General features: G+C 39.8%; 1 protein-coding gene across 2 annotated transcripts in view; it reads left to right on the top strand.

Annotated features, from left to right (window-relative positions):
* The window catches only part of ELAPOR2 (endosome-lysosome associated apoptosis and autophagy regulator family member 2), a 105,741-nt gene extending 92,659 nt beyond the window's left edge, over positions 1-13,082 (top strand). For both annotated transcript variants that reach the window (XM_052790130.1, XM_052790131.1), the window contains 6 exons: positions 1,957-2,053; positions 3,278-3,379; positions 5,678-5,804; positions 6,584-6,762; positions 7,773-7,938; positions 11,004-13,082. In XM_052790130.1, coding sequence (XP_052646090.1) covers positions 1,957-2,053; positions 3,278-3,379; positions 5,678-5,804; positions 6,584-6,762; positions 7,773-7,938; positions 11,004-11,063 — 731 coding nt within the window. In that variant the 3' untranslated portion in view covers positions 11,064-13,082. The remainder of the gene's footprint in view (positions 1-1,956; positions 2,054-3,277; positions 3,380-5,677; positions 5,805-6,583; positions 6,763-7,772; positions 7,939-11,003) is intronic.
* Positions 13,083-17,192: the final 4,110 nt, after the last annotated feature.

Genomic DNA, 17,192 nt, shown 5'->3' with positions numbered 1-17,192 from the left:
AGTCCTGATTTTTTCCTAATACAGAGAAAAGATACCAAGCTCTTCTGCTACCTTTTATTTATCACAATTGTTACATTTTAAAATGGTTGAAGTTTGCCTTTCCTATCCATAAGATGTACGTTTATTTCTAGTTTTTCTAAAAAAGCTCCAAACTTTTACTTTTTCCAGTGCTGCCAAACACAGGCTTTTCCCTGAAGTCTTTAGCATCCATTATCATTTTTCTGTAACTCATAACATTTGATTTTATTTGATTCTCTATTCTCCCTCCATTAAGCTTGTTTTTATTTGACATTGACAAATCTGACATTTATTCAACATATTGACAAATAAAAACATTAAGCAATGTTTTTATTTTAACTGCTTTTTTACCACTGTTCTGATCCAAAGTGGACTCTTAGTCAAAGCTATTGTCATTCTTGCAAGAGTCATTGTGGCTTTTTAGCCATATAATTAATATCCTCTGAAGAATGACATTTCCCCCCCCACACACTTCATTTTGCTTCTAGTGTTCTTATTTTTGAGAAACTGCACTTTGAGATACCATGTCTACTGTACTGCATATTGGATGGGAATAGTCTCTCATTACCTCTGTTGAATATAATAAGGTCCCTAGGAGCTATCATCTTCCAGTCTAGTGAGTAACTAATCTCTGTCCATTGTGTTGCAATCCAAATTTAAGTTACCCTGTGTTCGATGCAAAGTCTCCGATGAGAGGAATGACATCTTTGCTCATGTCAGCATATGTTCTCAGAATGGAGGCCCCTCCAAAATAACCAGACATCTTTCTGCACATGCTCCTGATGGTTGCTGCAGCACAGCTCATTTTGTTCTCTCTGTTGACGTGATGCTCTGTAGTTATCCCTCACCTGCAAGCCCTCCTGAGCAATGTTACTGAGCACAGTGATCCATGTGCTTTCACAGTCCCTGGCTCTGACTTGTCCTACACCAGGTAGTATTGTCTAGTGCAAACTGTCAGCTTCATTATCTACTATATTTACCTAAAAGGGTTATAACCAGACATGGATTTTCCAGCTGTGTGAATTGTCCTCCCAAATGTAATGCCAGTCAAGCCAAAGTCAAGTCAAAGTCCTAAGAATTCAGTTAGGCTGTCTGAACTGTTGCAAGAACAAGTGGAAAACTTCTTTTCTTCAGTCTTACCCATCTTCCCACCAGTTGCTGGCTGCTACCACTTTTTCTTGTTCTAGCAATTTTTCACTTCACTGGAAGGATGCAGCCTGTCCCATTTGTACAGCTCCCTCTTCTTCTGAAATGTTGCAGTGCAGCACCAATATTTTCTGTCTTCTTTGGTTCATGGGGTTGGAAGGATCTCTAAGAACTTTGGTTACTTGAATTTTCCTCTTTTTCAGCTCTTCTCCAAAATCCATGCAGACCTGTGTAACCTGTGTTGTTCCACACACCAGCCTGTCATTTGTTCCAAAATGTGCCATCAAGTCTTGCCTAAGACTCCATAATCCTTCTGAATCTTGCATCTTTCAGTTTTTCTCCCACAGTACTGCAGATTGCTCAGGGCATTACATGGTTATGATGTGTGAGGGTTGTACATTCAAGGCATATACTTTGAGCAGTTGTTTGGATCAGGTATCTTCAGCAGTCCTTTCCCAACCTAAATTATTTTATCATTCTGTAATATCCCATGGTTGCTTTAAATTCATACAAAAGAGTAAAACTTATTTACACTGGTGTTGTTTTATTAATTTTTTGTTTTGTTATGTCTATGTAAGGAAATCAGAATGTATGAGGAACATATGAATCTGCAAAGTTTAGTTAGAATAGAAGAGAGTGTATAATGTATAGTAATGTCATTAAATGCTACTAAGTGAGACCCATACCTTTCAGACTGAGAAAATGTTATATGTGAACGCCTCAGAAATTGATTCTTAGCTTGTTTGTGGATTTTGTTGTTCCCCCCCCCCCCGCCCCCTTCTCAAATTTTAGGAGCTACTGTTGAAACAATGCTGGAAAATATCAGCATCAAGGCAGATGTGTTTCCTCCCTCTCCAAGCAAAATACCCGATGTGCATTTCTTTTACAAGTAGGTAAACAATTCTGTTTATTGGTACGTCAAATTTATTAATTTGTTTAAAGGAAACGAAAACTTTGAGGGGAGATCTTTAATCTACTTTTAATCTTTATCACTTTAATCGGTATCTGGCTGATATTGATTGGCATGTTGAAGAACATCTTATGAAATCAGCAAACACTGTTTACTCAAATGTAAATTACACTTGATCTGTAGAGAGTGATACCAGAGCTTTGATTCATCCAGGTGCCACTTCCAGTGTCATGTTCCTTTCCATAATTTCTCATATATGGCTTTGATATGTCCACTTCCCATTGCATATTTTCTTTCACATTCATTTGTATTTACTTTGATGTTACAAACCCAGACTAACCGAGGTTAAAAATAATTGTTCTAACCTGCACGGTGACTAGTGTGCCTTTCCTATTCTTCAGTTTCCTCCATAAAAAGAATGCCTCAGCTTGGGTAAGAATTAGCTCAAAGATCACCTCAATTAAGATGTCTACATGCTGGTGTCTTCATGTGAACTGGGTTTCTAAGCTTGGACTGTGGAGCCCGTAGGGCTATTCAGCTTATCTTAAGGCACATACCTATATTTATTCTACTGATTGGCTCTCTAGATTGTGTTGGCTTTAGTGATAGATCTTAATTGGCTGTAGCACTTTGGATATCAACATTTTATGCATATGTGAATACTTAAATTATATGTCTGATTCTGCAGACTGAACCCCACACAAGTGACCCTACTTTGAGTGTATTATGAACTTGGATTACAATGTCTATCATATTGGAATAAGCTCCATTTTTTTAATCCCCTTTGCCTTGTACTATTTCAGGACAGTGTGGTTCTCTCATTACTAGGCGAGGAGAGAGCCATCATAAACTCTCCTGCAGAGTAGCACACCAACCACAGCACTTGCGATTCTCTTTTTAAATTGTTATATTCTGTTTTGTGGGCAGGTTTATTCCTTGACTCAGCAGAATTCAAACTAGTTAGAAAAACAGAGCAGTTCCCTGAGTGGCATCTCACAGCACTTCGAGATTTAAATGAAATAGCGAAACCTACCCTGCTTCTGTTGCTACTTTTTTTTCTTCCAGCTGAAAAAGGCAAAAGCACTGTGGTAAAGGGTATTTCTTTAGTATTCCAGCTGCATGAATGGATGGAGACCTATTAAAGAGCAACATGTACTTACTGTAGTGGAAAGGTGCTACATTTCTTCTCTTGTTTGATATTAGGTCTTCAACAGTGACAACCTCCTGTGAAAATGGCCGTGCAACTGTTGTGACAATGAGGTGCAATCCCAACAAACCAGACCAAGGAGAGCTTTCTGTGCCCAGGTATTTAAGTATTTGTATCCTAGTAGTGCCAAAAAGCCTTTTCTCCTCAGGTAATCTTTACAAAACTCATTAGTAATTTTATACTTAACAGTAATGAGGAGTGCTGTCTCCCTCATCAGCCACCCAGGAGGTCTCACTCGTTTCTCCTAGGTGAATGACATTTGTGTCCATCACCTCCCAGCAGACCAACTGCTCTGTATTTAGGCTGTGTGGTGAGAGAAGTTAGAGCTCAGGCAGGTTGTTCCAAGCTTAAAGCCAAAAGAAAATATAGTGATGTTTTCTTGTCTCTGCTTCTCCCTTATTTCAGTTCCTTAATTTGATCTTTGGCCTCCTGATTAGAACTGCCTAGTCAGGGCTTTGAGAGGTAGTTTTTCTTCCTTGATCTACAGCAGTTGCTGTGGACAAAGTGATTTTTTTGAAAACCAGCAGCCTGTCCTAGGAACTATGAAATCTGCTATTGCAATGCTTCCGTGAGCCCTGATTCTGTCTAGTTCAAGTTCTATATGTATTTATTTATGTATGTGTCTCATCACTCCAGTTTGTATCATGCAACCCTTGTACTAGTTGTGTTTAATTTGCCTGACCTCTTTTGCCCTTCACTCTGATTCAAGTGAATCCAAAAGGCCTCTTTTTTCCAAAGTCCTGTTTATGCCTGCACCTGAAAAGTTGCAGAGAAAAAACAGTAAAAGAGTTAATTCTATTACTCTTTAGCAACACCCTGTGATTATTCAGAAGTTCCCCTCAACTCTGATAACCCTCCTCTTTGGCTGTCAAGGCCCATCTTAGTCTATAAATATCTATAGTAACTATAAAAGTTACTATAAATCTGCTGATAGCCCTTTCACTCATCCTCCTTCCCAAAAGTTAAGTCCTCTTCCAAAAAGCTAACAGTGTGAGAAGTGTGGGATCCTCCTTTGATCCCTGTCCCTCTTGGGACAGGTGAGCCATGCTCACCTGAATGAAGGCAAAGAGGCATCTACTTCACAGGTGATGGATGAGTGATTGATGTTTGAACACCTTTGGAGATGCTTACCCCAGTTTCTTAGGGACCTGACACACTACAAATCATGCTGCGCAACAAGCCACTATCTATCAGCTGCCATGTGAAAATCCTCTAGGAGTCCTTCTAGTGTTGTAGGTTAAACACGATGTGAGCTGTGACAACTCACTAGTAGTGAGGGAGGAGTAACCTACCTTGCTTTTAAAAGTGTGAGCCTGGGCAGAAATGGCACACAGCTGACATGATGTACCTTATCTCAGTTCTTGTTGACTTCTCCCTTCCTAGTCCCCTTTGATGAGGTCAGCAGTCCGACAGGTATTTTCAAACAGTGAGGTATCTGATACATGTCAAATAGTACTGCATGTAACTCCTTTATCCTCCAGACATGGTGTTTAGTATCAAATGAAGTTACAGTATAAGATGAAAGAGGTTGAGGAGAAAGGTCTGTCAATGCTCTTGCCACGTACATTGAAAAAATGTTGCATAATCCAGAGAGGACAGTTGTCAGTTACTCAAATTAGGATAAACCAGAATGGGCTTTTAGGGCTGTGGATTTTTCAATCCTTCAGATGATATGGGAAAAAAAATAATCCGTTTTTCTGTATGGATATATTTCACATTTACATGATCTAGCTTCTTGCATGGACTTTTGGCCACTGCTGCTGTTAGACCTGATGTAATTGTCAATAACAAAAGTGGCATGAATGTCCTGCCATTGCCAGTACAACTTTCTTCTGCAGGCTGGATACAAAATAAGGTCATTAGTCTTTCTTAGACTAAGAGAAGCTGTTATCTCTTCATTAACTGGTGAACATCCTTCTAGTAATTAACCATGACAGGACAAGTCCATTCCATATGGATGAAATCACCCAGACATCATTAGAACAACAGCAGGAACCAGATAGCAGCATTCATGTGGAACAGTCACCCAGTGCAGGAGAACAGCGATAGAGGTGCATGCTGGGCTAGCCCATGCTGGTGAAATGCTGGAGTAGTTTTGCTGATCTCCAAGGCTTGCTTCTTTCTTTTCTTTTCACCGTAGGTGCGTGAGTAGCACTCACTGCCAGGAACTGAACTGTTATTTTAGACCTTTGACAGCCCAACATCTGTTTTCACTTGAGAAATCATTTTGCAAACTGGGAAAAATTCTTTCCCCAGATTTTTCCATCTGCTGACTTGATGGATGTTTACCCATTTGTTGTACTTACCATTACCGATCTTCAGCAGCAGAATGTGGAGTGAGGATGCAAACCCCAGAGTGTTTTGTAAGTGATAACTAAGCTTTGCTCTCCTCCTAGCTTATGCCCTGCGGGCACCTGCGATGGATGCACTTTCTACTTTGTATGGGAAAGTGCAGAAGCTTGCCCTCTCTGCACGGAGCAAGACTACCATGAGATTGAGGGAGCCTGCAAAAAAGGATTTCAGGTAAAGGACACATGTCTCCGAGTCAGATGGGTTCATTTGGGTATAACTTGGACTCTGTTGAAATTCGGTGTGCAAATCGATACGTAAGTGCAGGTAAAGTTGGGAAATCTGAGTCCAGACTCTGAGCTGGCTGGGTGCAAGTCTTATTAGTGAGGTGCTGTGTTGAGACTCAGGGATATTTGTGCCAATGGCAGCGTGGTTCCTGGAGGAGAGCTGGCTTGTGCTGAGCAGCTATGTGGGTAGGGACATGAACTCTGTATGCATTCATACATGCAGGCAAGTTATTTGTGAAGGATGGCGTGCCCAAAGGACTTCAATCTTTTAACAGCCATAATCAGGGCCAGGCTAGGAAAGGATTCAGAATTTCAGTTCAGAAATTCATCCTTCCTTGCTTGCAATTTTTTCGCTGCTGCCTTCTCTAGTCAAACAGTAGGAAGTCCTTTCACAGGTTCAGAACTGTCCTGTTGATCAACAGCTCCAATGCAGGCACAACACATTCACAATCGCTGTCCAACCCATATTGTGCCAGGTGAAGAGCAATACAGAAGAGGAAATCCTTTTGCCACATCTGAACCTGCAGGCACAATCAAGGGGACAGTTGAGTAGACAATATCACTCCACCTAGAGTCTGAAAACCTGAAGTACATGGTTTGGTTTCCTTTCATTGAAAAGATGTCTAACCTTTCTACCTCAAAACAGCTTGTTTTCTTCAACTCTGAATAGTTCTTCTCTTTTTCTACAAGCAGTTGACTTTTTGGTATTTGTTTTCCGTTTGAAAGGAAACCTTGTATGTATGGAATGAACCAAAGTATTGCATTAAAGGGGTTCCCTTGCCAGAAAAAAGGACCAGCACTTGTGAAACAGTGGATTTTTGGCTAAAAGTCGGAGCTGGTGTTGGTGCTTTCACAGCTGTTCTACTCATAGCCTTGACCTGCTATTTTTGGAAGAAGAACCAGAAGTGAGTACTGCAACTTGTGTTCCATATAAAAGCAAGCTAAAAAAGTTTGATGTAGTGAACAGAAAGACATTTGATGGATCTGACCTTATGACAATGTTGATGAGAAATACCATGTTGGATCAGTCCCTTAATCCACCACGTTGAGGTTTCTTCTGCCAACAGTGGCTATCAAAAATACTAGTGAGGAAAGTATAGAAAATCCACAGTAATTTGTTGTGGCATAATTTCCCAACAGGAACTGTCTTTTTAACCCGCAAGAGTTTGAAGTTGACCTTAGGTCCTGAAGCAACAGGGTTTTCTCAAGGTCTGAAGACCAAAAGGATACCTCTTCAGTCTAATTAGTCCCTTTCAGCTGGATTAAAATAAGGTTCTTGACTGTATATTGCTTAGGTCTACTTTGGTGGGACATGTCGGGTACACACCCAAAAGATTCCTGCTTCTTAGACTGAACATACTGACTGTTTCCCATACCCATAGTCCTCTGCTTCCCACATCTCATGCCATAAACTTTCAAAACGTGATTCCATCTCCATGGGATTTCATCGCCCCATAGCACATCCAGCTTCACCAAATCTAGACTCCAGTATCACGGTCCCCACCTCTTGCTGCCTCCTACCACACACTGTTACACATCTCTCCTCTCCCCCGTAGCCTCCTTGGATAGGAGTGTGATGCAGATTCTGATAACAGGCTGAAGTCAGACCTGCTATTGCCCCAACCAGCACACAGGTCGCACTTCTTCATGCAGGAAATCCTCTTGACCTACTTGTGGTCTTTTGGGAAAACACGGATCTTTTATAAGGATAGAGGCCTAATCTAAGAGAGCAGGAGCTCAATGTATTGTTAGTACTATTTTGGTTACATGTTTTTAATGATTGAAAAGTATCTAATTTCCAATAAATACCTCAGAAGTAACTATGTAGAAGGACTGCAGATAATCTAAATTACAAAAACCTTGAATATGGGACATTTGTAAAAAAATTTGTGCCTGTCTGTCTTTATATCTTCAGACTGGAGTATAAATATTCTAAATTAGTGATGACAACGAACTCAAAAGAGTGTGAGCTGCCAGCTGCTGACAGCTGTGCTATAATGGAAGGAGAAGATAATGAAGAAGAAATAGTATATTCAAATAAGCAGTCACTGCTGGGGAAGCTCAAGTCCTTGGCAACGAAGGTGAGTAGTAATTACTACTATTAATACTAAAAATAATTATTATCTTTATTTATTACTGGACGTGATGAGGCTCTGATGCTAATTTGCACAGTGCTTTGTGCAGCCTCCCACGCACACTTCACCCAGCCTATAGTCAACCTGCTGAAATCCACAATGTGGATAATGGTAAGAAATGTTTCAGGATATCGAGTAAATGCTTCCTCTTCTGCAAAGGGATTTCAGTAGCATTCTGTATTGTACGGGTGATACCTAAAAAGAGCAGTTAATGGCGGGAGGAACCTCTCTGCCTGGATTCCTATCAGACACCTCCATTGCTGAGGCAAACACAGCTATTATAGATATAGAAAATTAACATTGGGAATATAGCCACCAGCCAGCTGCTTGCAGCTCACCTGGGCTGGCTTCATGGCTAACTTGAGAACCATAATTTTGAGCACTACAAGATTCAGTTGAAGAGGAGGCATCAGCCACAGCCTGTTACTCAACACAGCAACCTCCTCCATTTCAGTGGGAAGCAACAGCAAAAAGCATATTTTTTCTGCAGCACATGTGATATGGGTTGTTGCATGTCTCAATTCATAGCATGAAGGTCTTTGGTGTCCTTTGAACGTTTCTGAGAGGAGCAACAGAAGACCATCATGGTAGATCCTGCAAGCACTTTGGTCTTTATTTCAAATGCCTTGAAGTCTATGGGAATGGTAGTGTTGTCTTTAAGGGAGTCCAGCTGGGGCGTATATTATGATCAGGATAAAGGTGGATGACATTTTCCCTTTCAAACAGTTTTGCTGAAGTAGGTTGTTTCAAAATAGAAAGGTTTCTTAAAAGATCACTATAAAAATTTATTTTAAAAAGTCACTGTCTTGTTTCTTGTCCAAATAATATTTCAGAATGTTGAATTTTGAGATTTTTTTTCTTGTATTCATTTTTTTTCCTTTCTGTGATTGAGTGCAATATAATAGAAACCTGTGTACCTCCTTTCTTTTCCCTTATTTTTCTCCTCTCTTTGTTCTTTTACTTTTTTAATTGGACTGCTGTCCTCTTTCCACGCTACCTGCTCCCTAGATCTCCCTCCTAGGAGAAGTTACCATTACACAGCTAATATGCGGAACTTCCCCTTGACCCCAGCCTGACCATTTGTCTTGCAAAATCAATATTGTTCCTTGTGGAAAGGGGCAGAAATTCAATATTAATTCTTAATTCAATATTAAGAATATTGAAAATGTAAATAAAATCAAATCACATCAAATTTTGTAGTGGTGTTGCGAAAATGGAGGTTGATTCCATTTTGAATCCTGTGGGGACTGACTTTGAAATACTGATGATGTTTTTTTGTCCGCGAAATGGCTTGGCTGGCTGTGGCTGAGTATAATGACCAGTGCTGCTGGTGAGGGTTATGTTTTGCTGTATGCCTGATAAGTGTAAAAGCGTTGCTGACTCCATTTGCAGCATCAACCACTGGCTCCTTCCTGATTAGAAGTATAGAGACGAGAGCATGGGAGAAGTGGTTTTTTTTTTTCCTCTTTAAAGTAAGCTTTAGTACTTTAGTATTCAGACCACTTGAATGCCTATTTGGACTCAAAAAGAGTTTTTTAAAGTTCCTATATCCATTGTAGGAGGCTCCCTGAGTATTCTCTCCTTTTTAAACAAGCCTGTCAGATATTTCTAAGCTGGTTCCTTTTTTCCTGCTAGATAATCATAGCTGGCAAACTGAGCTTCCAGTACCTCATTAGCTTACTGAAATCTGTGTCCTGTATCCCTGCAGATAACTGGAATTTAATATATATTTCTCCAAAACAAATGTTATAGACATCAGGTTTCATTTATGCAAAAGAAGAGGAAATTCATCTCCTGCTGCATATGCATGTAAAATATGGAAAAAATATATGGAGGAAAACAGGGGAGAAAAAGAGGAGAAATGTAAACTGAGAGATAAAGAAAAATCTGAGGTATCCTAACTATATGTTCAAGCTTCAGGCAATGGCATTGCTATGAAGCAAAACATCTCATGAAGCTATTAGTGGTTTTGAGTACCCAAGGAATTCAGGGCTAGGCCTGTAATATAGAAAGAAATGACTGTTATTTTTAATGAGAATATAGAAGTTAAAGAATTATGAAACTGCTTCAGACTGGAGGCTGTTCTAGTTCCATCTGTTGTCTCCAGCATAACAATACCAGGTCCATCAGAACAAGAAATATATACTCTGCAGTAGGCTAGCGTAGGACAGTTTTCTCCCCTGCTCTCTCTCACATCTGCACTAGGCTGTCCTGATCTGAGTGAGATGGCTTTAAAGATCAGATCATGAGGTTAGTTTAACATAGTTTCCAAACTGTTTGTGTACATCAGCAAGTGTAAAAGGTAGGTACATGAAGCAAGAACCAGCATTTTCTAGTGAGTAGTTTTATTTATTTAGTAGTTTTATATATCCTTCATTCATTGCTTCTGCACGGACCATTGGGTTGTTCATACATACAGAGTAACACGTACGTCCACACTTCTCACCCTGATGCCTGCCAGCCAGATGGCCTAGTCTGTCACCCAGCAAATAAAAACAGAAGGAAAACTCAACCCTTCAGCCCTGATTTTTAAGATGGCAGAGGATTTGTAGACTCTTTTTGTCCTGTGGGTCTCCCAGAGGAGGAGCTGGGATGAGAATCCAGGAGTGAGGCAGTGGTGTTCACATTCAGAGACTTTGGTCCAAACATTTTATTTGTTGTAGGAAACACATTAATAAGTAATAATAACCATAGATATGATTACCTTGCAATTCCCCAGCTCTGACTACCTATCCTATACTATGACTATGAAATGCAAACTTGCCCTGTACCCTCTAAAGTACCATGAACAATATATATGGCATAATTTTATTGATTTTGCAAATTTTTACAGAATTAATAGTGTTATTAAATAATAAAGGGTCAAACTGTGCACTTAATGACTGTGGTAGAAATAAAGGGAAGTCTTTGGCAAAGGCTGCTCTGGAGATATTAACAGAAGAAGTGACTAGTAATTGTTGGAGTGAATTTGAGGAATACCAGTTGATGGGAACCTGTCTGTTCCATTGCAGGAGAAGGAAGATCATTTTGAATCTGTTCAGCTGAAATCTTCAAGAGCCCAGAATATATGAAGAATTAATGCTGCCTTCAAAGAAACAAACCTAATTTCTATTTTTACAGGACCATATTTTAAACATATTCTGGCACACATTGTAGTGGTGATCTTGGTGAGAAATGCTTGGCCATTTAGGAGGAAAGAAGACAGGGAGCAAACCAGAAAATTGGATTGCCTTACCATGTGATTGAGTACCTTGCCAAAAAAGAAAGCAGACGCTTGGATTCCATACTGGGAATGAAATTCAACTCAGGAAGAGATATACATACTGCAAATAACATGAATTTTTTGGATTCACCTGGGCATCGCTCAGGCATGCCATATGATTTATAGGTACCTTTCATTTCCTATCACTCCTTCTACACTTATTCATAAGAAATGATTTTCAGAGAGGCCTGAAACCTCCTGCAAAAGTTGTGTATTGTCCTTTAGTAGCATAACTGAGTCTCTCTTAAAATCAGAATTGTGAATGGTACTCGAAATGAGCCTCAGGTGAGTTTTGATCTTTGGAAAATACTTTTGATTTTAGTGCTTTGAAGGGCTGGATGGTCTGTGTTGGCTTCTAACACAAGAGGCATGGTGTCGCACCTGCAAGTTGAACCCGTTCTGATGCCTAAGTCATGGCCATCAGGGCTGGGGTAAAAGCTGGTGGTATTCAGTTTAAATGTGTTAACTGCTGTTGTATGAATCATAGGTCTGGGCCCATGAGTTTTTAGGCAGTAGCAGGCTCAAACTCTATAAAGAGAAGGAAAGTGATACCTACAGTGCAAGTTGCACTTGTCCCTCTCTGTGGAAGCTTGTCCTTTCAAGAGAGGTCGTTGGCAGTTTCAGCACCCTCCCTTGGGCTGCCAGTATGTCACCTTTCCCTGGGTTGCAAACCAACAGAACCAGAACTCTGGAGGTAGAGCAAGAATCTCTACTTCTGGAAATCAGGGGTTGGCTTTGTCAGTTGGGAGGCTTATTAGAAATACTCAGCCATCTCTATTCCTGGACCCATGCAAAGAACAAGGATGGATGCCCAGCAGAGCTGAGCATGGGTTACGTACTTGCACAGCTCAGCATCTAAATGCTTTCTGCTGTCAATGCAAGTACCGGCTTTGGAAGAAGGGCACAAAATGGTGCCTTGAAAACTGGTGGTTAGATGGACTTTTTCATAAAATCAGCCACATTATAAGCATGTGATCTTCATAATACCCACTGTAAAAATTTCCTGAAATTCCCATTGAGGTCAAACTCAAAGGAATCTGAAACTTAGGCAAAAAATATTTGAGTAAAATTATGCAAGACTTGTATAGAGACAGGAGAAAATGAGGAATGATTCTTGTATTGACCTCTGGTCAGACTCATATTTCCATTATAGCAAAATTATGTGAATTGTGGAATGCATCAAAAGCAGAAAAGACACATGGGCAGAAATGGTCTTTTTACTATAAGGAATATAGATTTTTGATTTTATATGACTGAGCTAGATCTATCAATAAAAGAGGGCCCGCTTTTAAGTAAAATTTAAATTAAACTGAATTTTCTGCACTCTAAATATTTTATTATACTATAGGTGTGGACAAAAATTTTATGAAGTTTAGATGATTTTTTTCTTTAGGGAAAATTCAGCTCAGTTATTTTATATCTCCAGTCAAAGAACACAGGCTTTACTCTTTTGATGGGAGATACTTCAGACATCTTAACTGAAGTGATGTACATTTTTTGTTGTTCTTGAAAAGGCACTTCACTTTCCCAACAAAGATTTTTATGGGATATTGTTGAATGTATATTAAATACACATTCCTTTTTGTATATTTTGTACCATTGCACACTTATTATTGTACATTGTATTTGTTGTCATGATGTCATTTATATATGGTTGTCAAAGATGATATGCTCACGGAGTAAATGGTTATGGCTTTGGGATTTCACTTCTTGGGTCTTTTATGAAGAGGGTTTTTATGTTGTTGATTTTTATTCAACTAGTGTGCTGTAGCATCAAAGATATATATCTGATGGGCATTCATAAAATAAAGTGAAAATATATTTGAAATTTTGGACTTGAGATGTTTGGGGGAACTGCAGCCTTTCCTGAACATTGCAGGTCTGCAGTGGTGGCTAGAGCTTTTCACTGCCATCAAACTGCATCTGTCTACATCTCCTTTAATTTTTTCCCTTCTGTGTCCTTATGTTTTCCAAGCCATAAGTACAGTTCATTCTCCAGAACATAATTTCTTCTTTCATCACTGGACCCATACCTCTGAAACGTCAAAATGCCTTAATTTTTATGAACTATATTTAATTTGATTTAATACCACAGAGGGTTTGTTTGGTTCCCTTCTCTTTCCCTGTTATTTCCAAATAAAGTAGAGAGTGGAAATTTTTTGTCAGCTCTGACAGACTTTGCTGTATGACCCTTCTCAGCTCTGCTTCCAAATGGTTTGTCATGATATTGTTGAAAATTCTTCCAGGCAATCTAATAGCAAATCTGGTGCAGTGCTAACATAGTGGGATTCAAACCAATACTGTAGACTTTATTTACCTCAAAATAAGAAAATCACGTTTTCCAACAATTAAGCAAGTTAAACCTGGTATATTTTAGCTGACTTCTGCTATTCTTTTCTTTCTGTTAAATATATAGTAGAGAGGGGAAGTTTCCATTTTCCCATAAGAGGCAAATTTTGGAAGCCTTTAACACTTTGTTAAGAAATCAGCTGTCTGTGACCTCTTCTAATACTCTGCCAAAATATACTTACAGCAACCTTCCCCTTTTCTCCTACATGGAATCACATCAGAAGCTGTTATTTGACGCCGTAAAACAATGTGAATCAGTCTGTTATGTGTTCACTTGATTAAACGGAATGCATTTTATTGCTGCATTTGCATGCTTTTCTTTGAAATCAGGAGTCAAGCAACCGAATCTCTTTGAGGATTAAGCACATTTTAGTGGTGTCTCTGTATAAATTATTGGCAAATTAGCAGAATGTTATTGTCTCAGCTTTGACAGTGCTTGCTAGGGGGGAAATGTGCAAAGAATGTATTCTATCTTGGGTCTGATTATGTTGGTTGATTTACGTAATATATAATATGATTGATTAAGAGTCTAGGTTTGAGGAAAATTAAGTGTCTTAGAGCCACAATGGGAAGTTACTGAGTAGCTTGAAGGAGCTGTCATCTTTGTTCAAAGAAAGGATTTGACTATTTGTTCTTGAAAAAAATGTTCTGGGACTCTTTGTTAGCAAAGGGGAAAGTTTGCATTTTTTGGTTTGTCTGTCCTGCTAGAGCCAGTAGTACCCATAAAATCGAGGTACTTCTTAATTCTAATCAGACAAGATAGCAGCAGATATTGCTATTTAGGAGCCAGTGGTTGTCGACTCATCACCAGCAGTGGCCAACACAAATGCTTCAATGTAAGAGTAAAAGCAGTTACAATTGGTGCTGACACACCAATGGGGATGACATCTCTTCCTAAGCAAGGAATGCTGCTGGTTTGTCCATACCATGAAGCATGGAGGCCTTAAATAGCTATTCTAGGTAATGTAACAGGGAATGAAAACCTCAAGAGAAATCTTGGGAAGTTCTGCTTATCTTTGGTGGTGTTCTCTCTTAGTCTTTCCCATTGTATACTTCTTTCACTGAATCCCCTTGTTTTTATTTCTTGCTGCTTTTGAATGCTTGTGAACTGTGCAAACATGTAAGGAGATAGGAACAGAAATAAAAGGAGGTCAGGCTCATCCTAAAATATACAATGTGTGTCACAACGTATGGTGACATCCCCAGCCACCTGGTTAGATGTGCCCACACTGAATACATGCAGCAGGAGCAAGGGAGACATGAGAAGCGAGTTGATCATAAGCTGCCACCACGTTTTAGTTATTTCTCTGGATGCATAGAGTTGGACCTCATCAGGAAGAAAACTTTAAGGTTCCCTATATTGTGTGGCTGGTGCTCTAACAGCACCTAGAAGCCAAAGCGAGGTTGTGTGGATGTGTGTTTGCTTGAATAAAAGACATGCAAGAGTGACCTCTGAGAGCTTTGGTGTTATATACAGCCTGTTCCTGTCCTTGCCTCCTTCCATATTTAAAATGGCAACATATTAGAAAGTCACTCTCTTTAGGGGTAATATGCTCTGTTTTCCAGCTGGTCGTAGACAGCGGTGAAGTCGTTATCTGGCTTGCCGTTGATGTCTCAGAAGGAAGGGTTGGTGTGTGTAGGGAAGTGGCACTGCTGGGGAGAGAGAAGACTCTTCCTGGCCCTGCCATTTCGTTAGAGGCAGGAGAAGCGAGAAGATCGGCATTCCAGATCTCCTCCAGCCCTTGCTTCCTACCCATCCCCTTCCTATTGCAAGAACAGCCCAGCCTGGCCTTGGTCGCTTTTCTTCTTGCAGTGGCAAAACTCAGCTTTGCCTACGTTGCTGAGAAGTTTTGAGGTGGCTCTGGATAAACAGCTTCTGCCTTTCATCTTGCAGCCTGCAAGCATTAATGAGTAGGCCATGACATCATGGAAATCAGACTGTGTTTGGTGATGAGTTAAGGGTTTGTTTTGGTCTCCCTTACTCTAAATGGACTAATGGGGTGAAGGATTGCAGCAGAAACCTCTTTAACCAGAGATGAGACTCCCGGGTGGAGCCAGGATATTTTGGACATTTTGCACTGATTTTTGCGGGGGATTTGTTTTGTTCAGGCAGAACATGATATTTTTAAATAGGTTTTTATAATTTTGAAACAGGGGCTAGAGGTTTTCAATTTGAAAAGACAATTCCTTTTGAAATTTCTTTGGCTATGACTAAAACCAGTTGTGTTCATTAATTCAGGAAAAACAGTCACTTGAAGAGAAAATAAAATGTTTTGCTTTACCATGGTGGATTTTGGTTTTGCTTTCAAACTTCACTCAAGGCTTAAAAAAGAAACACCTCTCCTACAAAAAAAAACCCCAAACCCACAACAAACCCCAAATCCAATATGAAGAACAAAGACAAAAAAAGAAAAACCCAAACCTTCTTTACTTCAGATTGACATGCAATGATTTTTTTGAATCTTATTTTTCTGCTCAGCCAATAAAAAAAAGTGATCAGTTTTCCACAAACCTTTCTGCGCTCTTGATTTATATCAGAGAGCTAAGGTACTCTGAAGTTACGGCTTCTGAATGAAAAACTAATCTTTTCTGCAGCCTCCAGTAAGACGCTGTAGATGCTGGGTTAAGCCTTGCTCTCATCCCCAGCATTTCCCCTGGTTGGTAGTGCTCAGAGCAGTGTGACGACTGTTCATGCTCACAGCCAAGGTACTTGGGGCTCCCATCCACCATGTAAGGAACCATGACTGGACCCACTGTGCTTTGAGGCGAATTACTCAAATCTTTACATATGATAGGAGCAATAAGGAGACCAGCAGAGGTTTATACTCTAAAGCCAAGTTTTACACAAACGGGAACAAAAACTATGAACTGTTTTAAACAGAGAAACTAAAATCATGAAGTGAGACAACATTAAAAAAAAAAAAAAGGCATTTTCATGCCAGTGTGGTGTGCAAAGCCCCTGCCAGACTTTGATATTTCCCTTTTTGTTTTGTTGTGTTTTGAAACTGGATTACTTGAATCATCAGGGGCAATACCAGATAATCTGCATCCTTGGACATCCAACAGAAAGTAGTGAAAAGCTTTCAAGACAAAACCAAGTACAAAAACATCAGGAACGTTCAGTGGAGCTGGAACTCCAGAGCTCTACATGTTTGGGGTTTTTTTTTGTATGAAAAACCCACATGAAAGTGGCTTTCAAAACACCTAAGTATTCATAACACATGTTCAGATGCAGACATTGGATCATTTTCTCAATAGTCCTATTGAAATGAATGAAAACTCTGGGACAGTAAGATCCTCACCTGCTATAAATTAGCTTCAGTGATGCCGATTTGGTTTCTAGGGGTGGAATTCATCTGACACAATGCCTTTATTTTCAGTGCAAACGTTGTGATCTGAGCAAGCTGTGCTAGCCTTTGTTCGGAGAGATTCATCTCAGCCTAAAGTAGCAGTCTGAGATAAGCCAGGGGAATTGTGCCTACTTCCCTCCACTGAGTACAAAGGGAGAAGAGGTTGACGATCTCATATGCAGCTATTTATACTGTAGACAATGAATGTTAGGTGAGGTGGATTTGACCTTGATTGTTGC

This window comes from Harpia harpyja, chromosome 6 (assembly GCF_026419915.1).
Source record: "Harpia harpyja isolate bHarHar1 chromosome 6, bHarHar1 primary haplotype, whole genome shotgun sequence".
Lineage (NCBI taxonomy): Eukaryota > Metazoa > Chordata > Aves > Accipitriformes > Accipitridae > Harpia > Harpia harpyja.
The sequence above is the reverse complement of the archived record's forward strand: the minus strand, read 5'-3'. Positions and strand labels throughout refer to the sequence as shown.